A 15,872-nucleotide genomic window follows, 5' to 3' on the forward strand; every position below is an offset into this window, starting at 1 on the left:
CATATATGTATATGTGTATATATGCATATGTGCACATAAATATATGCTCAGCCTGTTGCCTAATCCGTGGTAAGTGTTATATAACTAACAGCCATTCTGCTTATAAAACTCACAGACCATTGGGAAGATTTACTGGCCACTATAAGGAAATACTGAGGTAATTGGAAAATATTTTCTACCTTTTATCAAGAAAAGTCTTCCCTAAAGAAGACTGCATACAAAACTTTTCTTTGTAAATTGGCTCAAGTTTATTGTTCTCTTTTCTTTCTCTTTCTTTCTTCCTTTCTTTTTCATCTGATGTGTAAGCCCATCTCTTTAGTTCTCTAAACAGGAACTATATGAGAGTGGTCATTCATTGGATTCCATCTCTTTCAAGTCTTCCTTTATAGCCATGTAGATAGCTATCCTGTGGTCCTTTAGGCTGCACAATCTCATTTCACATTTCTGTTTTTTCCCCATGCTTAGCCATTCTCTTTATAGTTACCTCTCAAGATCACGTCCACTATAGATTTCCTTTCCCACTGGACTGGAATCAAATGTAGGAGGTCCTGCTCCCAAGACTCCTCTGTCTTTCATATTGAGATGACAGTTTCCAGAGGGTCAAAATTATATTGCCCTTTGCAGCAGATGCTTTCTAATTAAAATTCTTTGTTATCCTTTCTTTCTCTGTCTCTTCTCTTCCCTTCGTTCTCATCTCCCCCTCCATCCTCCCTATTTGTCTGTTCTGTGACTTAAAAGGTCCTCAGTGTCTATCTACTGGTGATTCTTCTTGAAAGATCAAAAGCAAAAGTAAAACCAGGACAAAATCAACTCCACTCTCCCCCAAAAGAGCCATTTCACATATGAGTTTGTTAGTAAGAGGCAGATGGCTCTAAGAGCTTTGTTTTTTAAATAATTACATTTTGAAAGGTAATTCACCACATGGTACAAAATCCAAATGTACAAAAAGGTAGAGGATGAAAAGCAAGCCTCATCCCAACCCCCAGCCACTCAGCTTCTCTCCCTTAAGGTTACTCTTGTTACCAGTAATCAAATTGGTATAGATATTCTCTAGCATGCTTTTTATTTGTCTTAGTTTTTGAGCTATATTATTTTAATTGGTACATAGTAATCACATATATTTATGGGATACAGTAGGATGTTTTGATACATTCATATGTTGTGTAATGATCAAATCAAGGTAATTAAAATATCCATCACTTCAAACATTTATTATTTTTTGTGGTGAAACATTCAAAATTCTTTCTTCTAGATTTTTAAACATATAATAAAATATTGTTGATTGTAGCCACCTGACTATGCAACAAACACCAGAACTTACTCCTTCACACTTCTGTTCTCATCCTCTGATAACCATTATTCCACTCTCCTCTTCTGTGACATCAACTGTTTTAGATTCCACATGAGTGATCTCTTGTACACTTTGTTATCTGAATGATTAATATATATGACTTTGCTTTTTTCACTTAATAATATATCTTGGAGATGATTATCCAAACGTACAGTGCTGCCTCATTTTACAAGTCTTTTATAACTTCTTTCAAGACTGAAGATGATATTCAGAAAACCCTAAGTATTAGAGTCCATTAAGAAAATTAAATATGTTTTCACACCCTCCCAACTTGTATACACACAAATTCACACATATGTGAAATTATCCACAACAATGTGAACAACGTGTTCAAAACAGGATTTCCTGACTTTAAAAGAGAGGTCCCAAAGGGGAATGAAGGGAGCAGGGATGGAAACTGGAACGACAGTGGAATGAATCAGACAGAACTTTCCTGTGTTCATATATGAATACACCACCAGTGAAACTCCACATCATATACAACCACAAGAATGGGATCATAATTAGGATAAGTTGTACTCCTTGCAGGTATAATATGTCAGAATACACTCTTCTGTCATGTAGAGCTATGAAGAACAAAAAAATTGATAACTCTAAAAAATTTTGATTCTTGCTCTAAACAGAGAGAGAGAGAGAGAGAGAGAGAGAGAGAGAGAGATCCCTGCAAAGCTGACACAGTTGAATTCATCAAGTTCATTTATGTTCAAAAATCAGAGGCAATGACTCAGCAATCTAACTTATTATTAAATGAAGTATCTGTCCATATGAACCAAAGAAACTGTAGAGCTATTAATCAATTCAGTGACTAGTGTTGCTTTTGTAGTCAAATATATCATATTTTAAAGCATTTTCATTAACTCTGACCAGCTCATCATTGTTGATAGAGCATTCAGAAAAGTCATTCATTGCTCATATCCTTTTACTGTGATACTGATAATGCAAAGTTGAATCCATCCTGTAAATAAAGTTCAGGTGTAAGGTGGGGAGAAGAGAGTCACTTTGGGGGAAAATATATAAATTGTTTTTCTGCTATTGAAGAAAAGAATATCCTTCTAGGAAATTAGACTGAGAGGTTTCTGCATATGTAGGGCAGAAACATCCTCTGGGAGATCTAACTTGGCATTGAAGAGTACCCTTATCTGAGCTCAGAAGATTGGGGTTCTAGTCCTAACTCTGCTTCTAGTGGACATGAGTGAACTCTATCAAGTTCTTCATCTCTTTAGGTCTTAGTGTCCTTAGATTAAAGGGAACAGACTAGGTGATATTCAGAATCTTTGTAAAATAGGAGCTTATGTTTTCCTATCTCACATTAGTCTTCTTTTTTTGTTTCTTATAGTTGTTGGATCAAAGATGATGCTATATTTTATATCTCAGTGGTGGCTTATTTTTGCCTCATATTTCTCATGAATCTCTCCATGTTCTGCATTGTTCTTGCTCAACTGAATTCCATGAAATCCCAAAGCCAGAAGACTCGGCAGAAGATGATCCTGCATGACCTCAAAGGCACATTAAGCCTGACATTCTTGCTTGGCCTCACCTGGGGCTTTGCCTTTTTTGCCTGGGGACCTGTGAGGATATTTTTCTTGTATCTTTTTGCCATTTGTAATACTTTGCAAGGTAACTGCATCTTCTTTGTGCTCTATGTGGCTACTTAGACCTTAACCAAGGCTTTGGTTTCTTTGAAAAATAATCTCATCTATCAGAGACTTATAGGAGGAGAAAATAGTCCAGGAGGCCTCTGTTCCCAACTAGTTGACAAGCAGCCACTGGAAATGTTAACTAGATGTTAGTACTCATTAAATGAATACATAGCCCACTCTCTTTCACTCAAGAATATAGGGAGTAACCCAGATGAGCTAACCCAATTCTATCTAGTTGTCAATGTCTATATATAATACTGATTGGCAACACTTCTTACAGTATTCATTGCATCAACACATTGCGATTGTCAATATACAGATTCACACTTGTGTTGACATTTTGAAGTGTATAATGCAGTTGAACATAGCAATTATCGAATGGTAGAAACATTAACTTTTTAACCCAAAAGATTCTGTCTGTATCATGTATCTTAATATTTTTGGAATGGGACAGGCTAGGAAATTGCAGAAATGAATTTTAAGAATGTAAGAACTGTAGGAATGAAGTTTAGAGCAAAAAGTTGTGGGCCAAGGCAATAGACTAAGGTTCTAGTCTTGGTTTTGCTACAAATCCTCCTTAGGACTGTCACCACAACTGATTAAATTAGATGATTCCAAGGTAAGGGCTCTATAGCTCTTTAATCTCCTTTATATATTCTGGTGAAAGGAATAAATGATCAGTGAAGTGATTAATGGAAGAAAAAATGATGACATAAGAAGTAAAAGCTAGGGGACTGGTTAATATACTTTTGAGTAATTATCAATGTTCATTTTAACCTGACTTGGCCTATAAAAACAATCTTTGGGTGGTTGGGGAGGCATGCAGAATTATTTCATGGAAGACCAGAACTCCACTTCATACTATTGTCCTCAACTTTGGGCAAGACCATTAAGGCTATGGGAGCTGGCAGGGAGCCAACTTGACATTCTGTTGAGTTAAGTTCTCCTTTAGTACTCTCTTCTATTTTCCACTCAATATACACCTCTTTCCTAAGTGCAGTCCACTGGTGGTCCCATAGGATACACCATCAGGAAAAGGTATCTCTGGTCAAAGAAGTTCAGGAAATATGGCAAATTTCATTCCCTCATTCTTGGGAATACACATTAGCATGGTAAAAATATCAGAAGCTATTGAAAAAGTATTTAAAATTTAACCTCAATTTTTAAAACCTCAGAGCCCTTTTTTAAATTGTGGTTGTTTATCTTTGAGGAATCTCAGGAAATATGAATTGATACGCAATTGTATTCCAGGTCCTTCTAAAATGGCATAGGCATGTGGTGGAGCAATCTGTATAAGTCATAGTTTTGCCCTAATGTCTTATGACTCAAGAACCCATCTCATTTGCAGCAGAACAGTGACTTAACAGAAATTTTGTGTCCCACCAGATCCTAATCTACGAACCCTATATAGTAATCCCCCTTATTTCTGTTTAACTTTCTGCAGTTTCAGTTACCAGGTGTCAACTGTGGTCTGAAAATATTAAATGGAAAATTCTGGAAACATACAATTCATAAAATTTAAATAATTTTATTACAGAACGTTGTTATAATTGTTCCATTCTATTATTACTTGTCATTCATCTATTATTGTGCCTAATATATAAATTGAATTTTATCATGGTTTGTATGTGTAGGAAAAATAATATATATAGGATTTACAACTTCCCATGGTTTCAGGCATTCTGCTGGGGATCTTGGAATGCATCCACCCTTGCATAACAGGGGATTATTGCACAGCCATATTCTGATTGAAATGTGTAAAGGTGCAAAATGTGCCGTTCTTCTTTCAGGTGCCATTTTTATTGCCTCTGGTAGTAGGAATGAATTTTTTAGGAACCCCCACCACATACACAACAGACTGATTTGGTGCCCTTTGAGACTACCTGCACTTGGTTATCATCTAGATTACTGAGTGAGACTTTGGTGCTGGTTTTACATTTTTCCTCTGAACAAAACCACCTGACCCACCCTGAGGTACTCTTAACTCCATACTCTACCATGATGCTCTAACCTCAAGGACTCACCGTTCTTGGTGTAGAATGTTTACAGAAGTGGGTTAGGAACTAGGTGCCTGTCCAGACTTCTTACTCAGTGCTAACTTCAAACATCTCATTGGCTCTCTAATCTGAGGAGAAATGTGCTCACTCTATTGAAAGAGGGGCTAAAGGATAGCTGAGCAAAGAACAAGAGAATAGTTTTGAGCTTGAAGAGGGAGGAGTGTTTTAAAAACAGTCAGTGCTCCTTTCCTGTGGTGGAAGTGGAAAGTAGTATCTAAGCAGGGAGCCTACATGAGTAGAAGCAGAATTTAATTGGGTATTTTCTTGAAGACTAAAACCAAAGTCCCATAGATCCAGCATTGACAAGCCAAGCTGTCTCTGTCTGTCAGATATGCTTTATGTCAATCCAGCACCAAGTGTTCCTAGTCCTGCCTACAAGATAGAATGTGCCATCTTGTAGGGAGGGTGTTTTCAGACCTCTGAGTTTCAAACTCAAGTCTCTCTCTCTCTCTCTCTCTCTCTCTCACACACACACACACACACACACACACACACCCCAAGTAATTGCAAAACCAGAATGTAATGAAACATAGGAATAAACTAGCTATTTAAACAGCAAATGGCAGAGCTTGCAAATCTGGCTGAGGAGGGTTGCCCTGTGGTCAGGTGGGAAAAATTATGCTCATGATGAGTCATTTGTGAAGGAAGGGTGCACAAATAAAAATGCAGGTGACAAAAACCTGACATCTTCCCTCATGCCTGTGTTCTAGTGAGTAAGCAGATCAATCTGTTATTGGAAAGAAAAGGGAAGGCTGTCAAGCAGAAAGGGAAAGCTGGAAGGCAGCTCATTGGGAATTCACAGAATAACCTTTAAGTCTGAGAACTAACAAAACTCCATGCAGGAAATCAGAGCAGTAATAGGTGCTTGATGTCACTGTTACCCCTTGTTTGTACTGAAGCTGAAGGAGTTTCACCTGCTCTGAGGCAGAGGTTTGCTCTCATCAGGTTGCTGCACCACGTTCCAGGTGGCTGCTGCTCAGAAAAAGAATGAATACTGCTGAATTCATCCCCACAGTTGTGTGGTTACCCATGGAGCTAAAGCCCTGGGGAGAGTTCGTGAAACATGCTATTTGTTTAGCCTCCAGATTGCTGCCTCCCACCTGGAATCAGAATGTCTTGGAACTGGGGCCAGGGGACCAAAATCTTCCCAATCCAACTCCTCATCAAGTGACAAGAAGTTGCTTGCCTCTGCCTGAATCTTTCCAGGCACAGAAAGCTCAATGTTCCATAAATCTGACCTAAGTTTCCTATGTACATAAGTGAATATACTGCAGTGAATCTCAACTTCATGTCCATCCATAAGAAATTAATTAAATAATACCCCATTTGTGCACAATGAATCAAAATGCAGTCTGTAATAATAAAAATTGAAAATTAAAAAAGAAATTAATTAAAAAATAACCAGGGGTAAAGGGCAGAACGATCAATAGAAGGAAGGGAGCAGGGGGTGGGGGACAGGAGGAGAAAGAGAGGTACTGGGGTCTGAATTAGAACAAGATATATTCCATGCTTGTATATTTATGTCAAAATGGATTCTACTGTCATATATAACTAAAAAGAACCAAAAATTAGAAAAGAAAAAGGAAAGGAAGCCCTGCCAAAGAAAGAAAGCTCAACATCCCATAAAGCAGAGCATTGAACCCAGGAGTGCTTAACCACTAAGCCACATCCCCAGTCCTTTTTATGTTTTATGTTGAGGCAGTGTCTCTTATTTCAACCCAGTCTTCTTTACCTAAGGATACTATAGTATGGTGGATAAGAATGTGACCTCTACCGTCAGACTGCCTGTGTTCAGTTCTGATGCTGCCAACTTAAATATTAGCTTTGTGACCTGGGTCAAGTTTACTAGATTTCCTGGACTCTGAGGTCTCACATCTATAAACCTGAGACTAATAGCATATTGCCTATCACAGACCATTGCTTAGTAAAAAGTAGCTGTGATTTATTATTTTCTGGTTGTTCTGTAGCTTCCTCCTATTGCTCTTGGTTCCAACCTGGCAACCACAGAGAACATAATTTCTTCTTTTGATGACAGCCTTTTCAGGACTGTGACTAATGCTACCACCTGTCTTCACCCTTTATTTCTCCTCCCAAGGTTTTTCTTATCCAGATACAACACCCTAGCTTTTCCACAAGTTCATTACTATTCTTGTTTATTTTATTCTTGAGTATTTCTCTTAGTCTTCATCCTCTTAGAACAAAGCCTCCCAAACTGAACTGGTGGGAGTTATGGTGAAGCCAGGGCAGACGGCAGGAGACTCTTATCTGCTTCAGTCTAGATTCTTTACTTCCACTAAGGCCATAGCTGAAATTGTCTTTGGACACATTTACTATTTTGACTTGTGCTCAGTTTGCAATGAATGAAGATCATTATGCTACTAATTATCGACATGCATGGCAACTTGCCATGTAGAGTCAAGCTAAACCCTGTATACAGAACAAAGGTTTCTGAACCGCACGTGGGCCCAAAATACATATTTCGAGACCCCAGAAGGAATTGCTAAGGTTGTAGAAGGTGTGAGAGTTTACACTTCAAGTGCTTCGGCGTCCAAGTCATCAATCACCTATTGAGCTGCCATACAGAGTACTGGAGGCAAAAGGAAGGTGATATAAGATGGAAAGGAACCATACCTCCTCCCTTCAAAGACTTGACTGCTAGATGGTGAGATGGGCAATTCATGGAAAGTTATGTGGCCAAATATGGCAGATATTATGAGAAATTAAGTGTTATGGGAGTTCAGGAGTGGGAAAGGTGAGTTCCAGTTTGAGGCATCTGTAAAGACTTTGTGGATATAGACTTTTGACATGGACCATAAATAAAAGTGAACATATTGACAGGAGTTAGTTCTGCCAATTTCACCACAAACTTTTGGAAATTAAGTTGGCTCTCCTAGGACTTTGCAATAAGGATCATCTTAAGTCCTAATTTTATCTCCCAAGGAGAAGGATGGGGAGGAAAAATGGCTCATACTACTCATAGATACCTTTGGCACCCTCCTCCCACTTGTGGGACAAAATCAGGGCAGTAGAAATTGAGGGCATCAGATATGTGGTTTCCACATAGTGTAATTGTGGAAAGACATGTGTGTTAGTTATTTATGGTGGTGTAACAAATTGCTCCCTGAATTTTAGCAACTTGAAACAACATTTATCTCACACAGGGTATGAGGTTCAGGAATTCAGGAGCAACTTAGCTGAGTATTTCTGGTTTAGAGACTCTCATGAAATTAGAGTTAGGCTGTCATCTAGGTCTGTATTCATCAAAAGATTTGACTGGGACTGAGGGAACTGCTTCTACAAGTGCCCACTCACATGGCTGTGGACTAGAAGATTCAGTTCCTTACTATGTGGTCCTCTGCACAGAGATGCCAAGATATCCTCAGGACAAAATGCTTGACTTTTTTAGAGGAAATGATGGGAGTGGGGGATAGAGAGGAGAGAGAGAGGGAATGGCTTTATTCTGTTTTATGACCTAATCTTGGAAGTGATATGTCATTACTTCTGCCACATTCTATTGGTACAATGTAAAAGGAGACTGCACAAGAGTATGAATGTCTGGATGTGGGGATCATTGAGAACAGCAGCCCTTATCATTAATGCTCTAAGATAGATAGCAGTCCAGGTGGTGGACATTAAATCTTGATGACAAACCTTTTTGACATCACTGCCTAGAGAAAGGAGATCAGGAATTGGGTAATGGTACTGGGGTTCTTTGGAAGCAGCATTTACAGTCACAAGAACAGCCTTGAGTCTAGATATTGGTGACAGCTGATGACAAAGACTGACATCCTTCTCCTGGCTTAGGATTCCTCATTTTTGTGTTTTACTGTGTGATGAAAGAGAGCGTGCGGGAGCAGTGGCAGATACACCTCCCTTGTGGGTGGTTGCGAATGGATAACTCTTCTGGTAAGATGCCTATCTCGGTAAGGTTTTGAATTTTACATATTTTACAAAACTGATCAGATGAAGTTATCTCCTAACTTGAGTTCAAACAGCATCAGCATCAAAATAATCTGTTTCTACAACATGAAGCCAAGTGAAGAATGTGACGTGGGTCATATTTTAGTCTAGTGGAGCTTTTGTTTTAGTGCAGATTCCTTGGATTGCTTGTCGTCTATGCCACGCCATCATCGATTCAATCAAAATAACATTGATTGAGTTCCTGCTGTATTTAGGACCTAGGTCACAGGGACTTCTGACCAAGTAGCCAACAGTTGATTAAGAGGATGTAAAAAGTAAATAATGGTGATGGCAGTGGAGAGAACTTACTAGCATGCCTAAGATGTTTGTCCAGTGGGCTGCCAGGATGGTTCTTTTGTTGACCCTGTCTGCAAAGTGGGAGATGTAGAGTATTTGCTAATATCTCTTAGCACTGGTGCTTTCTGTGAGAATGTCCAGTAAAGGCAGGTTTAATTTTTATATATCAAAAGTATCTTCCATCCAATTCTAGCAGTTTGTCTCAATCTCAATGCAAAGCCCAGTCTGCTTCCCTTAGGGAAGGCAGCATTTGAACTCTAAGGTTCTGTAAGTACCACCAAGGTCTCCTTCTTTTATACAGATGGATCAGTGACTGGTGGTCCTTATGCTCTAGGGAGAGCAGGCCTCCTTGGTAAGTGCTTTGACTCTTCCTTTGTCATACGTGGCAATACAAACTTCCCTCTCATGACTTTGTAGAAAATCTGATTCTCACAATGAACAAACACTGTGCATTGGGTTTTATATTTTCCACTGTTTTTATTGATGCATTATAATTATACATAATAGTGGGATTTGTTGCCATATATTCATCAATACACATAATATAACATTATAATTTGGTCGCTAATATTCTCTATTATTGCCTCTCTCCCTTGCCTCCTCTATCCCCCAGGACTTTATATTTTTAATAGGACTATTGAGGCATTATTTACGTATCATAATAGTCATCTATTTTAAGTGTAGAATTTGATAATCTTTATATTTTAACACTTTTGTGTTATTTCAGATGGAAACAGCAGGTGTAGGTTAAATGTTGGGTATAAACACAAGAGACTGAAGAAAACCTTTGAGCACAAATTGTTGACACCATCCCTTAAATCAACTGCAACCAGTTCTGCTTTCAAGTCTTTAGGCTCTGCACAAGGCATTCCTTCAGAAATAATCTTCCCAAACGGTGAGGAAAAGACTGTGTCATCTACATTTATAGCCCAGTAATACTGAATTAATCTGTGATCACATAGTAGGTCTTGGATAATACTTCCTCTTCAAAACTTCAAACACACACACACACACACACACACACACACACGCACACACACACAGTTTTAGTCAGTCTTTTATTGCTGTGACCAAAAATCCTGACAAGAACAAAGTAGGAAAGGAACAGTTTATTTGGGGTTCATGGTTTCAGAGGTTCAGTTCATTGACAGATGACTCCATAGTTCTGGGTCCAGGGTGAGGCAGAACATTATGCTGGAAGAGTGTGGTGGAGGAAAGCAGATCAGAACATGGCAAGAGGAAGCAGAAAGAGCTCTGCTCACCAGGGACAAAATATAAACTCCAAAGATATGCCCCCAGTGACCTTTGTCCTCCAGCCATACTCCACCTGTCTAAGGTCACCACCCAATTAATCCATATTAGTATATTAATCCACTGATTAGGTAACAACTGTCATAATCTAATCATTTCGCCTGTGAGCATTCTTGTATTGTCTCACACATGGGCTTTTCGGGGACACCTCATAACCAAACCACACACATATGTAAGTGTAAAGATATTTTGGGCTCATTCTTGGATGAAAACTTGTAGAGAGAAGCACCTAGGAAGCAATATGTACAAATTTGATTATTTATTACACTAATGGGAAGAGAGGAGACAGATTAGAGAAACTCGTGGATCTTAAAAAAAATTGTCACAGACTGTTGAAACCAAAAGAACCTTAGACATTGCAGAATTCTATTCCCTCATTTTGCAGATGAGGAACCTTAATCAAGGTAAAGCAAAGTGCCTTAAAGACAGTCATTCTGTTCATCAGCAGCAGACTGGGGTCAGAAATCAGATCTGATGGATTTCAGGGCTAGTGCACCCTACCAAGATTACTCTTTTAGTTACATATGAGATGCTCACTTTGTTCTATAAGAAGCCATTTTTATAGGTAGAGACTAGGGATCAAGCATTGGGAGGGAAAGTGTAAGGAAAGGATGGGTCTATAGGATAAAAATGAGAAAGGCAAAGTGAGCAAGAACTTAACAACTTTAAGTTGATGTGATGACATTGCATTCTGTGCTTCTAGTTGGTCCATGATGCAATGGTCTTGGGTTGACTTTCTTAAAGACCAAAGTAGACTCCAGCTCACACACAGATAGACCACCTTTGTAGTCATTCTCTCACCCTTTCAGTGCTGATGGTAGGACTGTCTCATCTACTTGTATTTTTTTTATTATGTTGGTACTATAAAACAGTTCTGTTTTCCAGGGCTGAAGCCAATCTGGAAGCAGCATGGTGGGTTTTAAAAAGCACTGAACTTTTTGCATGGGAAAGCTAGTGGTGTACATGAAAGAAACCTTTCCTTGGCCATAAGCATTCATCAAACTCTAGTCAACTAACTTGTGGGTATGTTCTGGTGCTCATATAGAGGCATGCAGGAGCCATAGCACAGAGGAGGCCTGGACTGTGGAAGCTCCTTTCTGCATAATAGTTGGGGCTGATTGGCAAAAGGATTAGTTAATATTAGTTCTCCTGCTGCCCCTGCAATATATTTCATTAGCAAATAAATAGTCCAAATGTATACAGATTTTTCTTCAGAGGAACTGTAACAAATACATGTGAAGTATTTAAATATTGTTGTACCAAGCAAAGGACCTGGAGAGTCAAGGGGCCTGGGGCCTGTCTCCAAAGTGAATGAAATTCACTTTCTAAAGTGAAATTCCTGTTCTAAAATTGAAGTTTGGATGCTACCATCAAACTCGTGATAGCCAGAAGTTATTTTCCATTAGCACAGAGTGAAGAATCATGCTCTCTTTTACACCAGACCCTCTCAACCTTGAGAAATAGTCCAACTTCCAGTGTAAGAATATCAAATCCATACGAAATATTAGATATTCTTGTTTTTCTTTCCAAGGTCTCTGAAGTTTGGCCATAAATATCTTCCCCTAGGTTAAGTTTAAGGCCAGTAACACTGTTATTCACAATGGGGAAGAACAGTTGTTTCCTAAACAATATGCTGTCAGAACAAACGAATTCATCCCAGATTTATATTAAACCATCCAAAGAAAGCAACACAACCTTCACTTCCTTTCTTTTGTGTACACCTTTATTCTATTTATTTATTTTTATGTGGTGCTGAGGATCAAACCCAGTGCCTCACATGTGCTAGGCAAGTGCTCTACCACTGAGCCACAACCCCAGCCCTCCTTCCCTTCCTTTCTAATCATTCATTCAATCATTCAATACAGATTTCTCATGATTGTACCATATGCAAAGTCCTTAATGCCCCAGCTGAAAAATACCCTTTTTTTCTTTAATGCAGATGACATGGATGAAGATCCCTATCATTTCTCTTCCTTGAGTTGTGAAGTTATGCCTGACTGTGCAAGAAGAATATTACCTGTGGAAATCAAAATGAATTCCAGTCACAAAGATTTTTTTTCAATAAATCTCAGCAGAGATGCTCACCTCCCCCCACCCCTGGGTTGGGGAAAATGTTGAATTTGTGAAGCAATCTGCTCCAACCTCCAATGAAATAATATTTAGTGAATATTAAAGTTGTAATAATTTTATTCATTGTTAAAATTATTTCTTTGTAAAGATTCGATTGGAGCCTATAGTTACGATATATTAGGGGGAAAATGTCTACAACATTAATTTTGCTCCAAAAATGTTAAATGTATGCATCCTAAAAGAAAATAGTAAAGATCAGGGGCCTTACTGTCCTGCCCTGGGAGACAATTGCAGATGGTTAATGTATCAGTATCCCCAGTGGGCCTAACACCCACAGGAGAAGTAGGTAGGAAGAACACAGGTCGTATCTTTTTTGGGGAAAAAAAAAACCTGCCTTGTTTGTCTGTCATGACAAAGCACCTGAAATCCTCATTATTCAAGTTATACTTTTTATTGAAGCCCCTTATTAAAATGCAAACATGTTTCGTGAAAAAGGTGGCTCATCAATCCAAAGACATGCATGAATTTCTTAGCCGGGACTAATTTCTCACCTAAGACAGCCCCTTGGGAAACAGTAAGCAGGGTCCTGAAGAATGTAACAGCAGGAAGTGTCTGAAGCTGGTATTTCTCCCTCAGAAGGAAACGGACAGGTCAGGGTGAGCAGGAAATTAGGGGAATGGAAGAGAGAAAGATGGAAGGCAACAAAAGAATGAGCAAAGGTGAATTTTACCTGCTTTGCATCCTTTGGTAAATATGATAAGAGGTCTTTTTTTTAAAAAAAAAGTTTTTAGTTGTAAATGGACACAATATCTTTATTTTATTTGTTTATTTTTATGTGTTGCTGAGGATCTTCTTAATGCTGTCCCAAATACTACCACTGAAGTTTCTCAGCCAAGCATGCTTGTCACATTTAACCTTGGGTACAAAGGAGGAAAGAAATGAACATTCTGGGAAGATACACAAGCAACTGGTATCATCGATTTGCCTTCAAAAAGAGGAACTGTTTCTGGTTGCAAGGGAAGAAGAAAATTTACTTTTTCTTCTGTTTATATCTTTGGAATCTTGAACTGAGAGAATATATTACTTCTTTGAGCAGTAAATAAATGAATACATAAATGAAGTTAATAAAACCCTTCCAATGAGAAAGAAGGATAAATCCATGGGTTTCAACATCATCAATCAAGTTCCTTATGGTCTTTGTGAATGTGTGTGATGCAGTGGACTATGGAGAAAGTAAAGCTGGGTTCAAATCCAGCTTTGCCACTTCCTAGATCTGTGACCCTGAGAAGTAACAACAAGCATACATTCATCATATAATTGAAGTGAAGTTTAAATGAGATGAGGTTCTGAAAATTTTCTGGCACAGTAAAATTCAAGACATGTTAACATCTTTCTACTCACTACCTGCTTACCACTCATCCTCTCTTGGCCCCACCTACCGTGTTGACTCCATTAAAGGTAACACACTGTATCCTTGAAGTAAAAATTTATGTTGACCACTAAACAGACTGGAGTTGGTGCCAGTCCCTGATATAAAGTTCTTAAGTCTCTCTTGCTCCTCTATCAGCTCACATAATATTGAAATAATAGGTAGGCTCTTAAGTCCCAGAATATCTGCCATTAAAATCAATCTTCTTGTCTATGAAATTTTATCATAAGGAAATCACACATCCATCGTTCCCCATATGATTTCATGTGTACTTTGAAGTGATGGGTGTGTGTGTGTGAGGGGAATGTGTGTGTGTGTGTGTGTGTGTGTGTGTGTATGTGTGCACAAATGCATGCATGTGTACATGTTGGTGAAGGGACTTACATAAATGGTGGCCAAAATACCTTGAATGTTACATGTCTTTGAACTGACAACATTAAATCACCATCACTCAAAAGTGCATTTAAGGACAAAACTTAGTTGTAATTAACAAATCTACAAATACATGGATTCTGCAAATGGTTTGATTGGGGGAGGGAATTTTTGGTTGCTAAAATGCCCATGATTGTATTTATTTTCAGGGCCCTGGTAGTTCTGCTGCTGTTGGAGTGATGAATGTACAGCTGGTCTCTAATGACCTGATATGCTGTGAAGAACAGAAATTTTATTTTATAGAAAAATTTATGATTTCTGTGATGGCTCCTCCTGTTAATTAGTAAAACATAGGTTTTCTGCAAATTAGGTGACAGTTTGAAATTGCAGGGAGAACACGGATTAAGCAACTTTAAGGGTATCCTTTCATTTTTTCTTGGGTCCATAAAATGGCTGCCACTTTTGTGAAGATGGAACCTAATAATTACAGAAAAGAAACCCTAGAATCTTTGAACTGCTTTTAATCAGCAACCAACACCCAAATATTTATTGGGTCTTGACACAGAGTTCCAAACACCTCACACTTATTCTATTACCTCCAGCATCTGTTTACCTGAGAAGAACAGGTACACATACTGAAATAGTGTTTAATTAAAGCAAGGATATGGTGGAATATAAGTGCTTTGTGGGCAGAAAACGATGCAATATTTAGTCAGGCTCCAAGACATATATTCCAGGTAGAGCCAGCAATGGTGGTTGTGGGCAGCTTGGGTAAGGCAGAAATCCATTCCTCAAAATCACAGGCAAATGCTCTTTATTAAGTGCTGGTCAATAAATTTACAGAGCCTTTTAGAGCTTCAGGGCATAAGCTCTGGCCTTTCACTCTTTGCTGTGCCTGCGGGCAAGCTAGCAAAAAACAGAATGTACTAAACTTTCCCTGAGGAAGTCTGAAGATGGTCCTCCCATGACCCTAATCTTTACTGTTTTGTAAGAAATCCCAGAGGTCTTAGTGACCATCTATGATGGCTCATGTCCCCTGCACCCAAGGATATGGGAAGATTGGGGAGGGTGAAGGGACCAAAGGAGGCAAGTCTTGTATCTTCAACAGTTTACGCCTATGGTTTATTGGTTTGTTCCTGATCCTAACCTTCAAACATTTAGGGAACTCAAGAAGTTTGGAACCATGGGGGAAGGACATATTGATACCTTTGTTGATGAGGCAAAACAAGTGAAATGGATTATATTCATACTTATAAAGTCTAGTACTGCATAAGCACTTCATAAATATTTGTCACATTCGTGTCAGGTTATATATGAACAGTATAAAATTGTGAGGTGAGGAAGTAGGATAGGAAATGAAAGTTTTCAACCTCTCCAAAAGCAGT

The 15,872-nt window shown here is 38.6% G+C and overlaps 1 protein-coding gene across 1 annotated transcript in view; it reads left to right on the plus strand.

The window, feature by feature from the left end:
• The window catches only part of Adgrg4 (adhesion G protein-coupled receptor G4), a 132,607-nt gene extending 118,791 nt beyond the window's left edge, over window positions 1-13,816 (plus strand). Inside the window, exons 22-25 of the mRNA XM_047537190.1 lie at window positions 2,688-2,968; window positions 8,853-8,954; window positions 10,033-10,200; window positions 12,556-13,816. Of these exons, the coding sequence (XP_047393146.1) occupies window positions 2,688-2,968; window positions 8,853-8,954; window positions 10,033-10,200; window positions 12,556-12,734 (730 nt within the window). The 3' untranslated portion in view covers window positions 12,735-13,816. The remainder of the gene's footprint in view (window positions 1-2,687; window positions 2,969-8,852; window positions 8,955-10,032; window positions 10,201-12,555) is intronic.
• The last annotated feature ends 2,056 nt before the right edge of the window (window positions 13,817-15,872 follow it).

Source organism: Sciurus carolinensis, chromosome X (assembly GCF_902686445.1).
Source record: "Sciurus carolinensis chromosome X, mSciCar1.2, whole genome shotgun sequence".
NCBI lineage: Eukaryota > Metazoa > Chordata > Mammalia > Rodentia > Sciuridae > Sciurus > Sciurus carolinensis.